The following is a 15,897-nucleotide window of genomic DNA, read 5'->3' on the forward strand; positions in this document are numbered from 1 at the left end:
CCCTATTAAATTGTCTTTATGCTAAGCTTTGAAGCTTTAGATGGTCAATTACAGACAAACACGTGATCCAACAGGTATTCTGCTAACAACGAACACATGTTTTATTGACCTACTTCTTTTCCAGCTCATTAAACACAGCTGCACTCAAATGATCAAGAGGAAAGAACCATAAAACCCCAAGCACTCTCTTCCTACACAGGATCATAAGGAACGTGACCAGCTGCCGCCCCAGGGCCACTGTCCCACCCAGGGCAGCAGCACACCCACACAGAGCACCTCTCCAGGGGCAAGAGCAACTCGCCTGCCCACTGACAACAGTGGTGGGGAAGCACTGAAAACCCCCACAGCCTCCTCTTTCAGGTGTCCAATGCGGGTGTAAACGAAGTGGGCTGCAACCATTTCCTCCTAGCCTATCATCTGCTGAAGTCATTTGGCCAGCAGGCTGAAGTCAAAACAAACTGCCATCAGTAGGGAACGCTCCTGCTTGAATGTTTAATGGAGAAAGAGAAACCCCATAAAGTTACAGACACAAACAGCGCTACCATGTACTCAAGGGACAATGAACCAACTCCCCTTTCTGCTGCCTGCCAGCACATCCCCACACTTCCCTCACCCACTGTCCCAATTTGCGCCTGAAGATAAAACATTGCAGTAAGGCTTTATCTCCTTCCCTCCCGAAAAAAGAGAAACAGCTAGCGTTAACCCTGAACAAACAGTCTCTGGAACATGAAGTCATTCCCTTTGAAACAAAAGGGGATATTTACACATCAAAACTTCTCTTTTGAGCTGTTACCACAGACAGATGTTAGAGTGTTGATTAACTCTGCCTCATTTTGTGGAGCTCTTTGGTTGCAGGTTGTTTTGTTGGGTTTTTTTTGTTGTTTTTTTTTTTTTTTTTTTTTTTTCCTACTTTGAAATAAACATGAAATCGAAGACCTTGGCAAAAAATCAATTTAGTCCCCACCGTTTGGCCAGTCTTTCAGGTGCAACATAAAGAAGCGTGCTCTGGACTTTGGCAAACATTTTCTTGAGTAGCATTAGGGCACAGCTCTGTTACAAAAGCCAAAAGGGTGAGGTAATTTATAAAACACTCAAGTCTCCTCCTAAGCACTATGGTTTTATAGGGTAATTTCCCAACAACAGACCAGATCCACCACTTCTTACTCATAAAAGCTGACGAGATCAAAACTCAAGGAGACCAGCAGAAGAACACTAAGTCAATATACAGAATTGCTGCAGAAGAAAAAATCAGACAAAGCACCTGTTTCAAATCAATTACATGCTAATCTTACCCTTTAATAAAAGCTGCTGTTGTTGATTAATACAGGAAAAAATTCAAGTACGACTACATGAGTGAGTATCTGAGAGAAGCCTCTTATCTATAGTCACAGAGATACTTGTTCTCTCCCAAGGTCAAAACTGAGGGAAATATTCACTAATTTTTGATTGCATATTGAGTATTAGTACAGCCATTTTTATTCATTTTTGGCAGGAAGTATATGCGCTCATGTTTTCTTCTTGGAGTCCTTTAAAAAAATCAAGAAAAAACTGGAAAAGTTACACATTCCCCATATTTTGCATTGTATGCATAGGAATTTTCGGCGTGATTGAATATTTTGAAATGAATGCCCTTTTTAACTGTTTGCTAAAACCTCTGTGAATGTGTAACTGCTGTGAAAACAGTTTGCATAAGAAGGGAAAATTGTACATCAAAGCCATAAAACCCCACAATTATCAAATAAGCACATGTGTCCATCCCATGAGTGCATGGAGAGCACTTGGATCCACTTTCCTCACTTCTGCTCCCACTTCTCCCTTGTATGAGCAACACTGGTCTTACCCTTAAGCTCAAATTCATCTCCTTCTCCTTCTACCTCACCTCTACTACAAGTTTTAAAACACCTGCCTGAATTCCTTTTCACTTCAGCACTAAACTGCCTGTGTTTAATGCAGGAGCCTTCATCCCCTCCCCAGTGGCACTGTGCTTCAATGGCAAGTTGCTCTGCATAGAAGAAAGCTTCCCTGCAGTTTTTTTGGTCAGCAACAATTACCCTTATATTTTCAAGTTCAATTAATAAAGAGAAAAAAAAAAAATATCCTTGCCAAATACCCTGCTTTTCCTGTCTCTCATATATTCTTTATCATGGAATATATTCAATGACTTTTAAATTACATGGGTTTGATTTTTCTACAACAGATCCTAAGCAAATACAGAAAAATCATATATATTTTTTTATAATTTATGTCCCAGTTCTAGATCAAACTTCTGAGGATCACTCAAGGAACCTCAGCAGGTGATTGTTGGAAGTCTTCCTATTTGATTGAACTATAAACAACTTCCATAGCAGCACCAAGGCTCCTCCTCTCTACAGCCCCACTAAAAAGAAATTTTCTACAGTATCTGGCAAGGGGTAACAAGATACTCCATGAAATCTCCTCTACCAGTTTGGTGACAGTCAGTGAAATTTACTGGAAGGCAGTTGGGTGCTCCTGTGATGAATACCAGCAGAAGACAGACAATCTTCCCAGTGTCTTAATAAATATTTAACAGCAGGTGATGCTGAGGAGGTTTCATATAAGTAACACTTCATTATTTTTGTACAACATGCTACAGGCCATTTCTGGGAATATGTAAAGTATTATACTACATAATTAAAATGAGATGTACTTTTCAAAATAAGCCAGACAGATACACTTGGTGATTCAGCTACATGGTTTAACAGGGTGTGTTTCCATACTCAGTATCTTGCAAAATTTGATCATCCATAAACAGCTTCTCTCAGCTATTAGAATGAATTATTTATTTACAATAGTGTATCTATTTCAGGCTGTAACTTCATTACAAAATACATACAAAATATTTGAATGTACTAAAGCAGGGCACTGCAGCCAGGTCTCCACCCACAGAGAGCATTTCCCAAGTAAAACAAAAGACCTCCCAAGGAATCTTCTTGACATCAAACAGCCGGCAAGACTGTTGTTTTGTGGTCCTTTTCCTGAGAGATCACCTCTTTCCCTGCAGACTTGCTATCCAAATTGCATCTCTGTACATCCCTGAGCTGGAGCTCAGGATCCAGCTCACTATAAACCAGTTGTCTCCCTAAAAACCCTCTGCACATGGTTTTCTGCTTTGAAATGTTCTCCTTTCATTCTTCTACTTTCCTGAAACCTCTACCTACTGGAAAAACACAATCTAAGTAAAGAATAAATCTGCAGATAAGGGGGATCATCCACACAATTCCAATTACATTGATGCCACTAATTCCACTGACTCCACAAACACTACACTGAAGTTGGTGGAACCATAAGTGTGAGAAAAATGAGAAAGATTCTGCCATCGTCCTGTTACAGTTTAATAAGTCTGCAGTCAATGAAAGCCTGAATGTGGTGTGCAGATTACACCAACACCAGTGGTACCTCAAAAGACACAGTCGGGCAATCTTTTTTACTCCATTCAAAACCTTAAAAATATACACTATTATAAACTTCCCTCCACAAATGAACAAATTCTAAAGGAGAAGAGAATAGAAAGAATAAAATCAGACAGGCATTACACAGGATAAGAATTACTTACGTTAATTTACAAAATAAAACCAGAATATCATTGGCTGTCTTAATTTAAGGGTTATATTATAGTACTGCATCTACTGTATTTATTCTAAGAAATGAGAAAACTATTTTGACATGAGAAAATCAGTAACAGAACAACAAAATCTGACTGCTACAGAGGTGAAAAGCAAGTGTTACTAGAAATATACTAGTTGCAGGTGACATATGACATATTTTTCACTTTGGTATCACACTGCCATGTGAATTAATCCCTTTTGCCAATTGCTTTAAACAAACAGCAGTTATTCCCTAGAGAAAAAAAAACAACTTCCTCTCTGATTCATTTCCTCCAAGTATCTCAGAGACATGGAAATCTCCCAGCAGAGCATGAAAATCAGTGTTTTGTGGTATGGAGAAGAGGAAAATTTGTTGGTGTCTGTTGCAGAGTCAAAACTAACAGCTTAATTGTCCTAATACATCAATGAGATTTTGAACTTGGAAGATGCTGGTGCTGATGTTGCTCGACTTCATATTCTTATACATTTCCATTTAATTTTATTCTTAGTATAACTTACACTGAGCACTGAATGGGCTCTGCACTCACCTGTGTAGCCATCCACACTTACTGTAGTAGGGATAGGTTGAACACAAATCAATTTAGAATTGTTCTCAGTGTGGCATCTTATTCTTTACTCAATTAAAAAAGACAAACAAAATTAAAGTAGCTCAAAATATCACACCTGCTTAGGAGGTTCACTGACAAACTGGGAGCTCCATGGGTCATATCATCCTTGCCTTTTTAAAAATTTCTCTCTTTCCAAGTGAAAGAAAATCAGAAAGAATTTGGTCACTATGGGACAGTGAAAAAAAATGGCACTATTAAAAATATTATTAGACATACCAGAAAAAAAAAGGTTGAAACATATCTTCACATGCAATTCTACAGGTGGTATGGGGCTGGCCTGTCAGTGATTCCGAAGGATGCTGTTTTGAAGTGTGTGCTGTATGGGATACAGTTATATTCCAGGTCAGAAAAATCAGATGTACTCAGAAGGAGTTCTTTCAGCAACAACAATATAAAAATTAACTTACAGTGATTACATATGCAGAACTGTGGTGACTTTTGGGGGTTGTTGCTAATCATTATTTACCAGGTTCCAAGTGATGAAAGCAATCTTACTCAACTAAGTCCTCATCATCGGATCCCATCAGCCACCTCCACCACTGGCAGCAGCAGCTACGCTATCGGAATAAGGCCCTGAGTTACTGAAATTTGCTCTTTGCCAAAACCCTGTGTTGACTTGGAAGCATAGACAAAGAGCCTGTATCACTTCAGACGGCTTTTTAACACTGTAATGCAAAGCATATTTCACCTATTTTTTATCACACTTGCGTCAATTTTACATTTTATATCTCTTCTGACTGCAACAAATTCACTTTAACATAAATATGAGAAAAGAGCCAGGCCTATTGTTCTCAACCTCCCTGATGCAAATAGAGAGCAGATACTTTTATGCAATGTCATTAGGCCACAACTTATATTAGCTAAGGTAGCCTTAGTGGTGGTTTCACCCAAGCCAGAAACCAAGCCCCACACAGCCCTCTCCTACCAAAAATCCTGGGGAGAGAATCAGAAGGGTAAAAGCTGGAGAACTCATGGGCTGAGAAAAAGACAGTTTAATAGGGAAAGCAAAGGCTGTGCACACAAGCAAAACAAACCAAGGAATTAATTCAGTGCTTCCCATGAGCAGGCAGGTTTTCAGCCATCTCCAGGAAAGCCGAGCCCCATCATGCCTGGCTTATGTGGTTACTTGGGAAGACAAATGACATCACCACAAATGTTCCCTCCTTTCCTGTTTCTTTCCCCCACTTTATACACTGAGCTTGGTGTGACATGGTCTGGAGTATCCCTTTCGTCAGCTGGGGTCACCTGTCCTGGCTCTGTCTCCTCCCAACCTGCCAAGAACCCCCAGTCCCCTCACCAGTGTGGCAGTACCAAAAGCAGAAAAGGCCTTGGCTCTGTGCAAGCTCTGCTCAGCAGTAACAAAAACATCTCTGTATTATCAACCCTGAGTTCAGCACAAGTCCAAAACACAGCCCCATAGCAGCCACTGTGAGGAAAATGAACTCTATTTCAGCCCAAATCAGCACAGATAAAAATGCACTGTTCTAAATGCCATCTAAATTAACAATGGGAAACCAAAGCAAATGAATCTGATAAATGGTTTTAAGAACAGATTCAACAGAGTAATCACTATTATCATAATCTGCCTTAGGGAACAGGAAGGAAATTTCATATAAACTATACAGAGTCATAGGATACGAGACATTGTTTCTGGAATCTTTGCTTTTTCTGTTGCAAATTAAACATTCTAGATCTCTAGAAACCACTTACTTTGATGAAAGCCACTATAAATAAATTACTTTTCCAAAATCAAACTGTCTCATTTGCTTATACTCATATATGTATAAATTTCTGTCCTTTAAAAAATATTTAAATTACATTAGTCAAATAGAGTCCTCTTTTTGCACCTTGGGTTTGCATTTGGCTGTTTATGAAAACCACAGGTTTTTCTATGTTCCCCATAAAGATTTAAACTATGTTTTTCACTTTTCACATATACAGATCCTTCATACTAAATGTCTGAAGTAAAACCTTTCCACATTCAAGTTTCAGCAGCTTTTCAGACCAATCACTTTTCAATTCTATTTTTGTAGCTACAATGTCTGAATGAATGAAATTAAGGTAGCAGCAGCAAACTATACTGTTCACTTCAAAGCTTCAAAGAATTAAAATCACCCTGCAATCACCCTGAAATCATCCTGAAAACAAAGAGGTGAATCCATAGGTAAATCCTCAGGCATCACTTTGGCTAGTTAAGCTGAGATGTCAATTAAATGCAAGACTAATTTATTCAACTCTCAGTCTAGTCTGACACAAAACCTATACTTCCCCTCCTTCCTAATTAGCCAAAGTACTTGCTTCTTTCATGCAGATAATTTCATATCCATTACTGCAAAGCATTAACACATTTTTCTTTCAGTCATATTTTCCTCCTGTTGACTGACACACCTTTTCTAGTGAGGTGACTTGTGCCAGTTTCAGTTCAGTGGGAACTTGCCTGAAGGTCTTTACTGAAGTTCCCTCCCAGACACATAGAACAATGATATATAATCATGATGTTAGCTATGTGAAGAGACCTATGTCTTACCTTAGGAAATAGGAATGTAAAATTATGCACTACAGTAATGTAGCCGTTTCGATTTCTGTATATTTATGAAGCTTAATTGAATAGTACTTAACATATGGTAGAACGCAATGTGATTAACTCCTTGGAAATGAGTTTAGATGTGCTTCTCTTTAAATAATTTAAGTGGGTTTTTTTGATAGAGCAGACTTCTTACAAAATGCCTAATATTTCTGTGAAAGTTAATCAAACCCAAGAAATTTATTTTTTGTACACACAAAATTTTAATCATAAATTAGGTTCTGGGCATGTATGTATGCAGTGAATGGCTATAAGCAGTAAACCATGCTCAGTATTTGTTTCTTAGTTCTATGTTGACAAATCATTTAAGAATGTTTTTTTAAAGATGATTATGAGACTTTATACACAAAGCTAGCTGGAAAATGCATGGAAATGCAAGAAAATGCCATGAAACAGTCACCCACATGAAAATATTGAAGATTTCAGCTAACTTTTAAGTTCTTCCCCTCATTGCACTTAAGTTGATTTTCCTTCAAAGTAATTGGAACTCACTATATCCTGCAGAGGTGTCAGAAAGCAGAGGCACAAGGTTGGAAATTTTCTGAAACTCTGCTAAACTCTCTGGGGAAGAAAACATGACCAAAAATACTCAAGAATAGGAAAATCAGTTTCTTAGTATGAAATGTTTGCATTGTCCAATTTGATTGACATTGCTTAGGAACAAGTGATTTGTATAACTTCCATGTGCACAGTACCTTGTGGAAATTCAGCACTCTTCTCATTCCCCAGACCCGCCCTGTACAGTGGTCCTGATGCAAGACAGAAGCAAGTCTGAATCATGCAGACTCATGCACTGCAAGATCAGAACATAAAATTCTTGTTGCCTTCTCAATTACAAATGCAACTATGGAATGTGATGTCACATCTCTCTGGGGGGAGGCTTCCAGCCCTGCCTGCTCCAGCAATGCAGTGGTAGGCTTCACAGCATCATCTGAACCATAAGAATGCTGCAAGGATTTGCTTCGCTCCTTTGCATAAGGTGTCTGGTAGCACCACCCAGGCAGTAACTGCACATTTTGCCAACACAACTTAGTCAGAGAGACTTACACTGGTCTCTTGGGCAGGCTCTGTAGTCAGAGCTTGTCCCCAGGAGTGCTAGGACTGCCTTGGTGCCCTGTTACCAGGGCAAGAGAAGGATGTCTACACAGTATTCATTGACCACAGCTGAACACAAAGCTGGTCCATTGTGTCTTGAGACACAGACGCTCCACCAGCTTATCTTAGAATCAGTGCAATTTAACTAGTACAAGACAGTTTAATTAAAAAAGATGCTCTCATGTGGGCTCAACAGAAAGTAGCCTGTTTAGTTTCTATCTGTATGTTTGTCAGTGCAGGCTAAGCCACTTTTGAGAGGTTTAAACCCACATATGTGTTTCTTTTCGAATTTGCACTAACTAAAATGACAACCACAGCCAAACCAGAACGAGTTTCACCAGGCTACTTATTTAGGCATTTTTAGAAATAATAATCTCTTTTATTAATCAGCTTAGTTTGCTGATTGTGGTGATGTGACTAGCCTGTCCTGCCTTTGATTATAACATGCTGTTTTGGCAGTCCACATACCAAAAACTAGTAAGGCTGTACTAGATGTCTGTTAAATACATTACAAGGAGTACTAAGGAGTAAGTTCCTTAATCATGGATGTAAGACAATTAACCATTGTACCTGTGTATGTTTTCAATTCCTAATTCTGCTGCCCACTGGTCTTTGCTGTGACCTGACCTGCATGAAGCTGGTGTGAGAACAGAAGCTATTCTGCACTGCCAACTGCAGAAAAATGGAAGCTCAGGCACTGCTGCAGCGTTGACATGCCACGTCTCCTGAATTTCACAACTGTGGAGAAAACCCCACCAAATAATTTAATCTATTACACCAAAAGAGCACGTTGGCCCCCAAGAATTATAGCTGTTGTGTTTTTACATCCTGGTCTACAACTCACACTAATGAAATAAGTTAGATCAAAACTAATATTGTGCAAAATGAGAAATAAACCCCAGATAGTTTAGAGCTTCTCATAAGTTTTTAAGACCTTCAAGGAACTTTCAGTGCATGCAGTGCTCAGATAGGCAGCCTCTTCTACTCATTTTGGTAGCCACCATAAGTAACTGCCATGCAGCCTACGTATCTTTGGGAGTACTGGTAAAATGAAAGAATCAAAAAAGGTAATGCAGTAAGAGTTACTGATGCAACTTATTTCAAAGATTATATTATTCCTTAGAAGTGATACAATTGTCTGTCCACAGATCTTTCAAGATATTTTCATTCCTCAGTGAAGCAGGAAAAGGGTGTTTGAACACGGATTATCATTCTAAGACAGGAAATCAAAAGTTATTCTAACCAGAAATCCTCAAGTAATGCACATATGTTCTTAAACAATCAAAAAAATGCACTTGAAGAAGAGTGATGTCTGCTCACAAAAAATAGGTCAAAAAGCTTTGGGAAAAGACTGAGAGAAAAACACATTCTGAATACTATTATGCAGACACAAAACGAGTTTTGTGGGTGTTTTCAGTAATTTTCTGTATTTCTGTTCTGCTGATTTCCTCACCTATCATCAAAAGTCTTGCAAAGGAACATCAAAATCTCTTGTTTCCACTACTACCAAGTTGTGTTTGTTCCTAGGACTATTCAGCCAGAGAGGGGGCAAGCTGCCTGTACTACTTCTTAATTAGATAAAGTATTAATTACCATTATTAAATGAATCCTTGTTGCTTTTGCAGGAAAAAGACATCTGCTGGTAAGAACTAGTGGATTTCCACAGTGCACTCATTAATGCTGGCTGACAAGAAGTGTCCGTTTTGAAGCCCACCTGATTTTCACTAGTCCCTGCTACATCAGAATTTGAGATATTCACCCCATACACACCGTCCTCATAAACAAGAGAAGAATTTGATCTGTTGATTCTTCTTAGAGACACACACACTACAGCTTCATTGAAGTAGAAAGCATTTTCACCATCTAAGCTATCCAATTGATTATGTCCCATTATCTGCAGAAGGGGAAAAAAACCAGCAAAAAATAAACCAGAGAATTTTATTTTCACCTTTGTTAAGTAACAGAACCAGAGAAACATAGAGTATGTCAAGTTGGAAAAGACTCAAAAGAATCATGGAGTCCAACTCCCTGCTTCTCACTATGTAAAACTGAAGTGTATGACTATAAGCATCATTCTGAAGAATCCTTATACCAGGATGCAGAAAATTAACTGTCAGACAGAATGGGGATTCATAGCAAACAGTCATCTAATCTGCCAGAGGTTAACCTCAAAACACATTAAATTTGATGTGAATTCAGGAATAAACAGCAATAACTTAGCAGATCTGGTCTTAGCTCACCTTGAAAGATCTAATAACTGCAAAAGACCACTATCTGGGATGCATGGAGCTCTGCTGACTTCTTCCAGAGGGTTAATATTTTGCCTTATGGCTCAACAAAATACCACTTCCCATAAATCTGTGTACTCTGCAATCCAAAAATAACACTGTACCTGACATAGACAGGCAATCACAGAGAACAGGGCTGCAGCAGTCAAACTGGGGAAGGCAAACAGCTTTAGCAAGCAAGCCGTGGCTCCCAAGGGCAGAAAATGCAACTCCTGCAGACTCTTTGTCTGCAGGTATTTATTAAGACCAATCTCACAAAAAAAAAAAAAAAAAAAAAAAAAGCGGGAGTATTAGCATTGTTTGGTCACACAAAATTATCTAGGCTGCGTGTAATACAAAAATATTGGAAGGGCAATACAGTACCAGCTGATTGACAATCACTCAACCTGTTCCGCTGCTGCACGGAGTATGGTAGTGGAAACACAGAAGAAAGACAATTTTAAGGTCTAGATGGATTCAAAGCCATGTAGTCTACTTGAAAAAAAAATACAAGTAGACTTACAAATGAAATATTCGATTACAAAAACTACTACACTCTGACACTCAGCATTGAATTATTTCGCCTCTCCGTACAATCCAGATATCCTTGTGTCCTTCAACTTCCCCTTCTTAAAAGATTTCAGAAGTCACATCCCCTAAAGCTGATGAGAAACTTCAGTATTGGTTTTATCATCCACTTCTTAAGCACTGCCAAACAAGTCAAAACTGCAGCACATGCTATGCTAGTAAAAAGTGTCTTCGTTGTTTGGGCTAGCAAGTATATATGGGCAAGTCATGTTGACAGTGTGGTCACAAAAGCCGGATGAAAAGGGGGAGGTCAGAGGCCAATCCTTTAACCCCTCAGGCAGGCACAATCTTAGATGCCAAATGGTTATGGGTGAGTTGCCAACTGAAAAACTATGGAGGTGATGGCTTGAAGAAAGGCTCTGCAGATTTTCTTGTGAAAATGAGAACGTGAGGGGAAAAAGAAGCTGTTTGGGTCAGTGAGTTTTCCATATGTGGAAAAGAAAGACAAAATGTTTTGATTTTCAGGTGCTTTAGAGAACAGTTATGGAAATCAAGACCACAACCATAAAGCAAGTATTAGAGATGAGAACCCACCTGGCAGGTGAGCACCCAGACAGCTGAGTTCAGAGGTAGACTGCATCCTTCACTCTCAACAAAAACTTAAATAATTTTTATTATTAAACACTTAAGCAGCTTCGGGGCTACTTTAAATTGCACCCCCAAATAATAAGCATCTCCAAGGATTTATTCTGACAGGGATGGAGCCACACACCAACCTCTTCCCTTGGGGGGCTGCTTGTTTCAGGGAACAGGACAGCAGTGCCTGATATGTGGGATTCACAAGAGCCTGATGTTTGTTACTCCTGGAGGTGCACCTTTTCCTCCCTGGAGCTAGTGGTCCAGGAAAAAGAACAGCAACCAAAAACTTCATTAAGTGCTTTATATTATATATTATTTATATTATATAAGCATTACAATAATTAAATATTTTTCAAGATGCAGTGACACAATGTATCTTACAAACACCATAGCAAAGCAGAATAAAACACAGATTCTCATATTTTTAATTTCTGTCTTCTCAATTTAATAAACATCTGCCTAAGTTTGGGTTTTGTAGGCTATCTAGCTTAAAATGGTTGAGGTTGGAAAGGACCTCTTGAAGCCATCTGGCCTAACCCCCCTGCTGAAGCAGGGCCACATAGAGACAGTTGCCAAGGATTATGTCCAGATGGCTTTTGAGTATCTCCAATGCTGGAGACACCACAGCTTCCCTGGGCAATCTGTGCCAGGGTTCCATCACCCTCACAAGAAAAAATAGTTTTCTAATGTTCAAAACAAATCTTTGGTGTTTTTGTTTGTACCCAATATCTCTGGTTCTGTCACTGGGTGCCACTGAAAAGAACCTGGCTCCATCTCCTTTAGAGATGGAGCCAGGTATACCTAAATACCATTTAGGTATTTTTATACATTAAAATGAACCCCTGTTAATAAAAACCATTTCTTCTCCAGGTTGAACAATCTCAGCCTTCCTTACTGGAGAGATGTCCCTGCCTCTCAAACAGCCACTTCACCAGCCATCCATCCTCCTGTCTCTACCTCCTCTCCACCCCACAGCTCTATGCCTTTCTTGTACTGGAGGAGCCAGACTCCAGCTGTGTCCAGAGCAGAGAGGAAGGATCCCCTCATTTGACCTACTAGCAATACTTTACCCAGTGCAGCCCTGGAGACTGTGTGCCATCTCTACAGAAGGGCACATTGTTTGCTCATGTTCTACACCAGGACTCCCAGGTCCTTTTCACAGAATCATAGAATCATAAAGGCTGGAAAAAATGCCCAAGATCATTAAGTCCAACATTTGACCCAACACACCACCATCACATCAACTAAATCATACCACTAACTACCACGTTCAGTCACTTTCTGAACACTTCCAGGGACGGTGACTCCACCACCTCCGTAGGCAGCCTGTTTCAATGCCTGACCACCCTTTCAGCAAAGAAGTTCTTCCCTATGTCCAAACCATACCTTCCCTGTCACAGCCCGAGGCCATTTTGTCTTGTCCTCTTACTAGTTGCCTGGTAAAAGAGGCTGACTCCCATCTTGCTACAACCTCCTTTCAGGCAGCTTTAGAGAGTCAGGCTGATTTCCAGTAGGTGATCCCCAGCATCTACCCATGCATGGGGTTGCTCCTTCCCAGGGGCAGGACTTTGCACCTTCCCTGCTTAAACTTCATGACATTCAAAGAAAATGCTTAGATATGTCTGAATCTCAGCTTCCCACATGCACACTCATTACTTTAAGAACCAGCAAAACCCAGATATCCTGGCCTATTTGTCAAGGCAGGCCTCTAAGAAAGCAGTCAGGGGTATAATTACAATGGGTTGTAACAAACCTCATAGTCCCCTGTGTGTGAAAACAGGCTGCTTTGCTGACCATGCTTCCAGTGCCACACAAGTTTCTTCTGCATTTTCACACTGTCTCTTTCTCTCTCCACCATTTTCTGGGCTTCCTGGAGCCTCTCCAGACTCTGCTGGTACTCCTGCAGCTGCAGCGCCAGTCTCAGTCGGCTCTGCTCCAGCAGCGCTTCCTCGGACTTGCACTCCCGTTCCCTCTGCTCTAGCTGGCCCATCCTTGCCTCCTGCTCCTGCTGCCGCTGGTCACATTCACGCAGCCACCTCTGCTGCTCTTGCTGAAACTGCTTCTTCATTCTGTGTATGTTGGCCAGTTCCACCCTTTGTTTTTCCAGATTCTGATATTTCTCTTGTTCCAAAACGAGGTTCAGCCGAGAACAATGGCTCCAATTGGTCTTTTCAATCTCTTGCAGTAGTAGCCTATGGAGTTCTTTGTGGCTGTCCTGGATAGTCAGTGCTGCCTAGACACCACAACAAAATCAGACACAAATGTTTAAATATCATCATTCATCCGTTTCTGTATTTTTACACAGAATCATTATATAAAAATGCTTGAACTTTTTTGGGAGGCTATTCCTCAAGCAAATAGATAAAATTCTGTGATAATACCTTTACATAGAGGTATTTCTAAAATAAAACTCAACTATTTTGAGCACTTTAACAAACCTTCTGGTTTACACTTAGTATTATTATACATGTTTATGTTACAACTGTGCATATGCACTTCAATTACAGCTGGGGTCCTGTTCTGTCAGAGGATGTAAAGACACACAGGAAAAATGATATTTCATGGTTGAAGAGGGCAATAAGGCATTGGGAATGCTATACTCACCCAAGTATTCCTAACACAGCTGTGACTTCTGCACATAAAACTGTATTGTTTCTAAGAGAGTTCACTCTGTCTTTAAGGCTCTCCTTGCTAACCTGAATCAGTGCCGTCCAACTAACACCAGACCTACAGGCACCTGCCAACACAGCCATGTCACCAGGACTGTACTACACACACATGACCGAGGTCTCAGTGCAAGCATAAACCTGCAGTATAGGAATAGTTTCACATTTGATGTTCCTGTTTTACAGCCCAGAGTTCCATATTTCATCTTTCACAAGGATGTTATGACATTGTTTGCATTAAAGGTTGTGACAACCTCCAATAATGCAAAAACAAATGGTTGGGATTAAGAAGAAAGAAAAGCAAGAAAACCCCAGATCTGCTGAGGCACTTACTGCGCTGTGTTCAAGAGCTGACATGGGAATCTATTTCAGCAGACATTCCCAGAGAACTCACATAGCCCCACATGGCAGTGGGGGTGCTGTCCACCCCAGGAAATTTTTAACTTCTTGCAATGTGCCATCTGCACTTTCCTTGCCTCTTCCTCCAGTACTGGGTCAGTTCCAGCAACTTGTAAACAGGACAAGATCCTCTGCTTGTTTCTCAGCACCTGACTGCCCATTCATGCTCTGAGCAATTAAGACATGATCCTAAACCTTACTTTACTGTCCCTATTTGTTTTTCAATTACTCAAAAATGTTTGCCTGAATTACAGGATTTTATTTTGCTTTTGTATTGTTTCAATACACTTAGCTTCTAAGCCCAAGGTTTCCAGGATTATTATGAAATATGCTAAGGTCAATAGGGTCTAAAATTAAGTATCCTCAAATGAAACATTTAAAAGTAGAATTATAAAGGTGCAGCTAAAAAAGAAGAAATAAGTTAAGACATTCAAGCTTAGCATAAAAGAAGCAAATACTTCATACTAAGTCCCTACAGTAAGTGTAGTAAGTAAGTAAAGTAAGTAAGGCCCAAAGTAAGTGAGATTTAAGCATCTAAAATGGGCTGAATTTGCTACCTGAGCTACTTGGCAAAGTTACTGCTTACTACAAGCCAGGAGAACAATCTAATCAAAATACATTTTTTTTTTCAATTTTTTGAACTATCATTTCAGAAATCTGTATGTGGAATGACATCAGTTCAAGTGGAGCCATCATTTTACTTTCCTGCTAGGTTTTTGGACTGTACAGACATCCTCTTTGTGAGGAGGGACATGATCTCCAAGCAGGTTAGTATTCTTCAGTTCTTAAAAGAAACCTACCACTGATGTAGAATAAAACTATATTCTGTGACAACTTATGCAACAGTCAGAAGAGATCAGGATCAATTAACATAATGTTTAAAAGTAGGACAACATGAAAACAACTCTTTAAAAGTAAATTATTAGGACAAATTAATTACTCTCTGAAGTTAGCAGTGGAGTAGTCACCTGCATGCTGTATAAGAGACGGGTTAAGTTCTGGATTGCTTGTACAATCTAGAAAATAAAAGAGAAGGATTTTCAAAGGTTTGACCACTGCTGACTAAATAGTTACTACATTCTGTCTGAAGTTTAAATTAACTCACCTCTGTCCCCATAGATCCTGAAAAATTCATATTTCCTCCCTAAAATAAACACATTTAGCTTTAAAAAGTTGTTTTGAATTTTAAGGTTGAATCATCAATGTAATTTTTTTTAAACTAGTGTAGACATGTGGCTAGGAAATGTGTACTAAGTCAACCCTTTATGTGGGTATATTAAGACAGAAACAACAATCTGTGAAGACTAAGAATACATGAATAATGAAGTTTGCATGGAAATTACTAGAGATTCTGAACACAACTATACAAATAAAACTATTTCATCTACAATTTTAATCTATTGTGAGTAATGCTACACAGAAAAGACATTTCAATTCATTCTTTGTTTACTTAACAGTTTTAAAATACAGTAACCAGATTTCTGT

At 39.5% G+C, this 15,897-nt stretch overlaps 1 protein-coding gene across 13 annotated transcripts in view; it reads right to left on the reverse strand.

Moving 5' to 3' along the window:
- The window catches only part of ARHGEF28 (Rho guanine nucleotide exchange factor 28), an 88,288-nt gene that overhangs the window by 8,176 nt on the left and 64,215 nt on the right, over positions 1-15,897 (reverse strand). For 9 of the 13 annotated variants that reach the window (XM_068176478.1, XM_068176476.1, XM_068176477.1 and 6 more), the window contains 4 exons: positions 15,518-15,556; positions 15,381-15,428; positions 13,101-13,580; positions 9,507-9,807 (listed from right to left, as the gene is read on the reverse strand). In XM_068176478.1, the coding sequence (XP_068032579.1) occupies positions 9,507-9,807; positions 13,101-13,580; positions 15,381-15,428; positions 15,518-15,556 (868 nt within the window). The remainder of the gene's footprint in view (positions 1-9,506; positions 9,808-13,100; positions 13,581-15,380; positions 15,429-15,517; positions 15,557-15,897) is intronic. The other 4 variants (XM_068176482.1, XM_068176480.1, XM_068176483.1 and 1 more) reach the window with 3 other exon arrangements.

The sequence above is a fragment of the Anomalospiza imberbis genome, chromosome Z, assembly GCF_031753505.1.
Source record: "Anomalospiza imberbis isolate Cuckoo-Finch-1a 21T00152 chromosome Z, ASM3175350v1, whole genome shotgun sequence".
Taxonomy (NCBI): Eukaryota; Metazoa; Chordata; class Aves; order Passeriformes; family Viduidae; genus Anomalospiza; species Anomalospiza imberbis.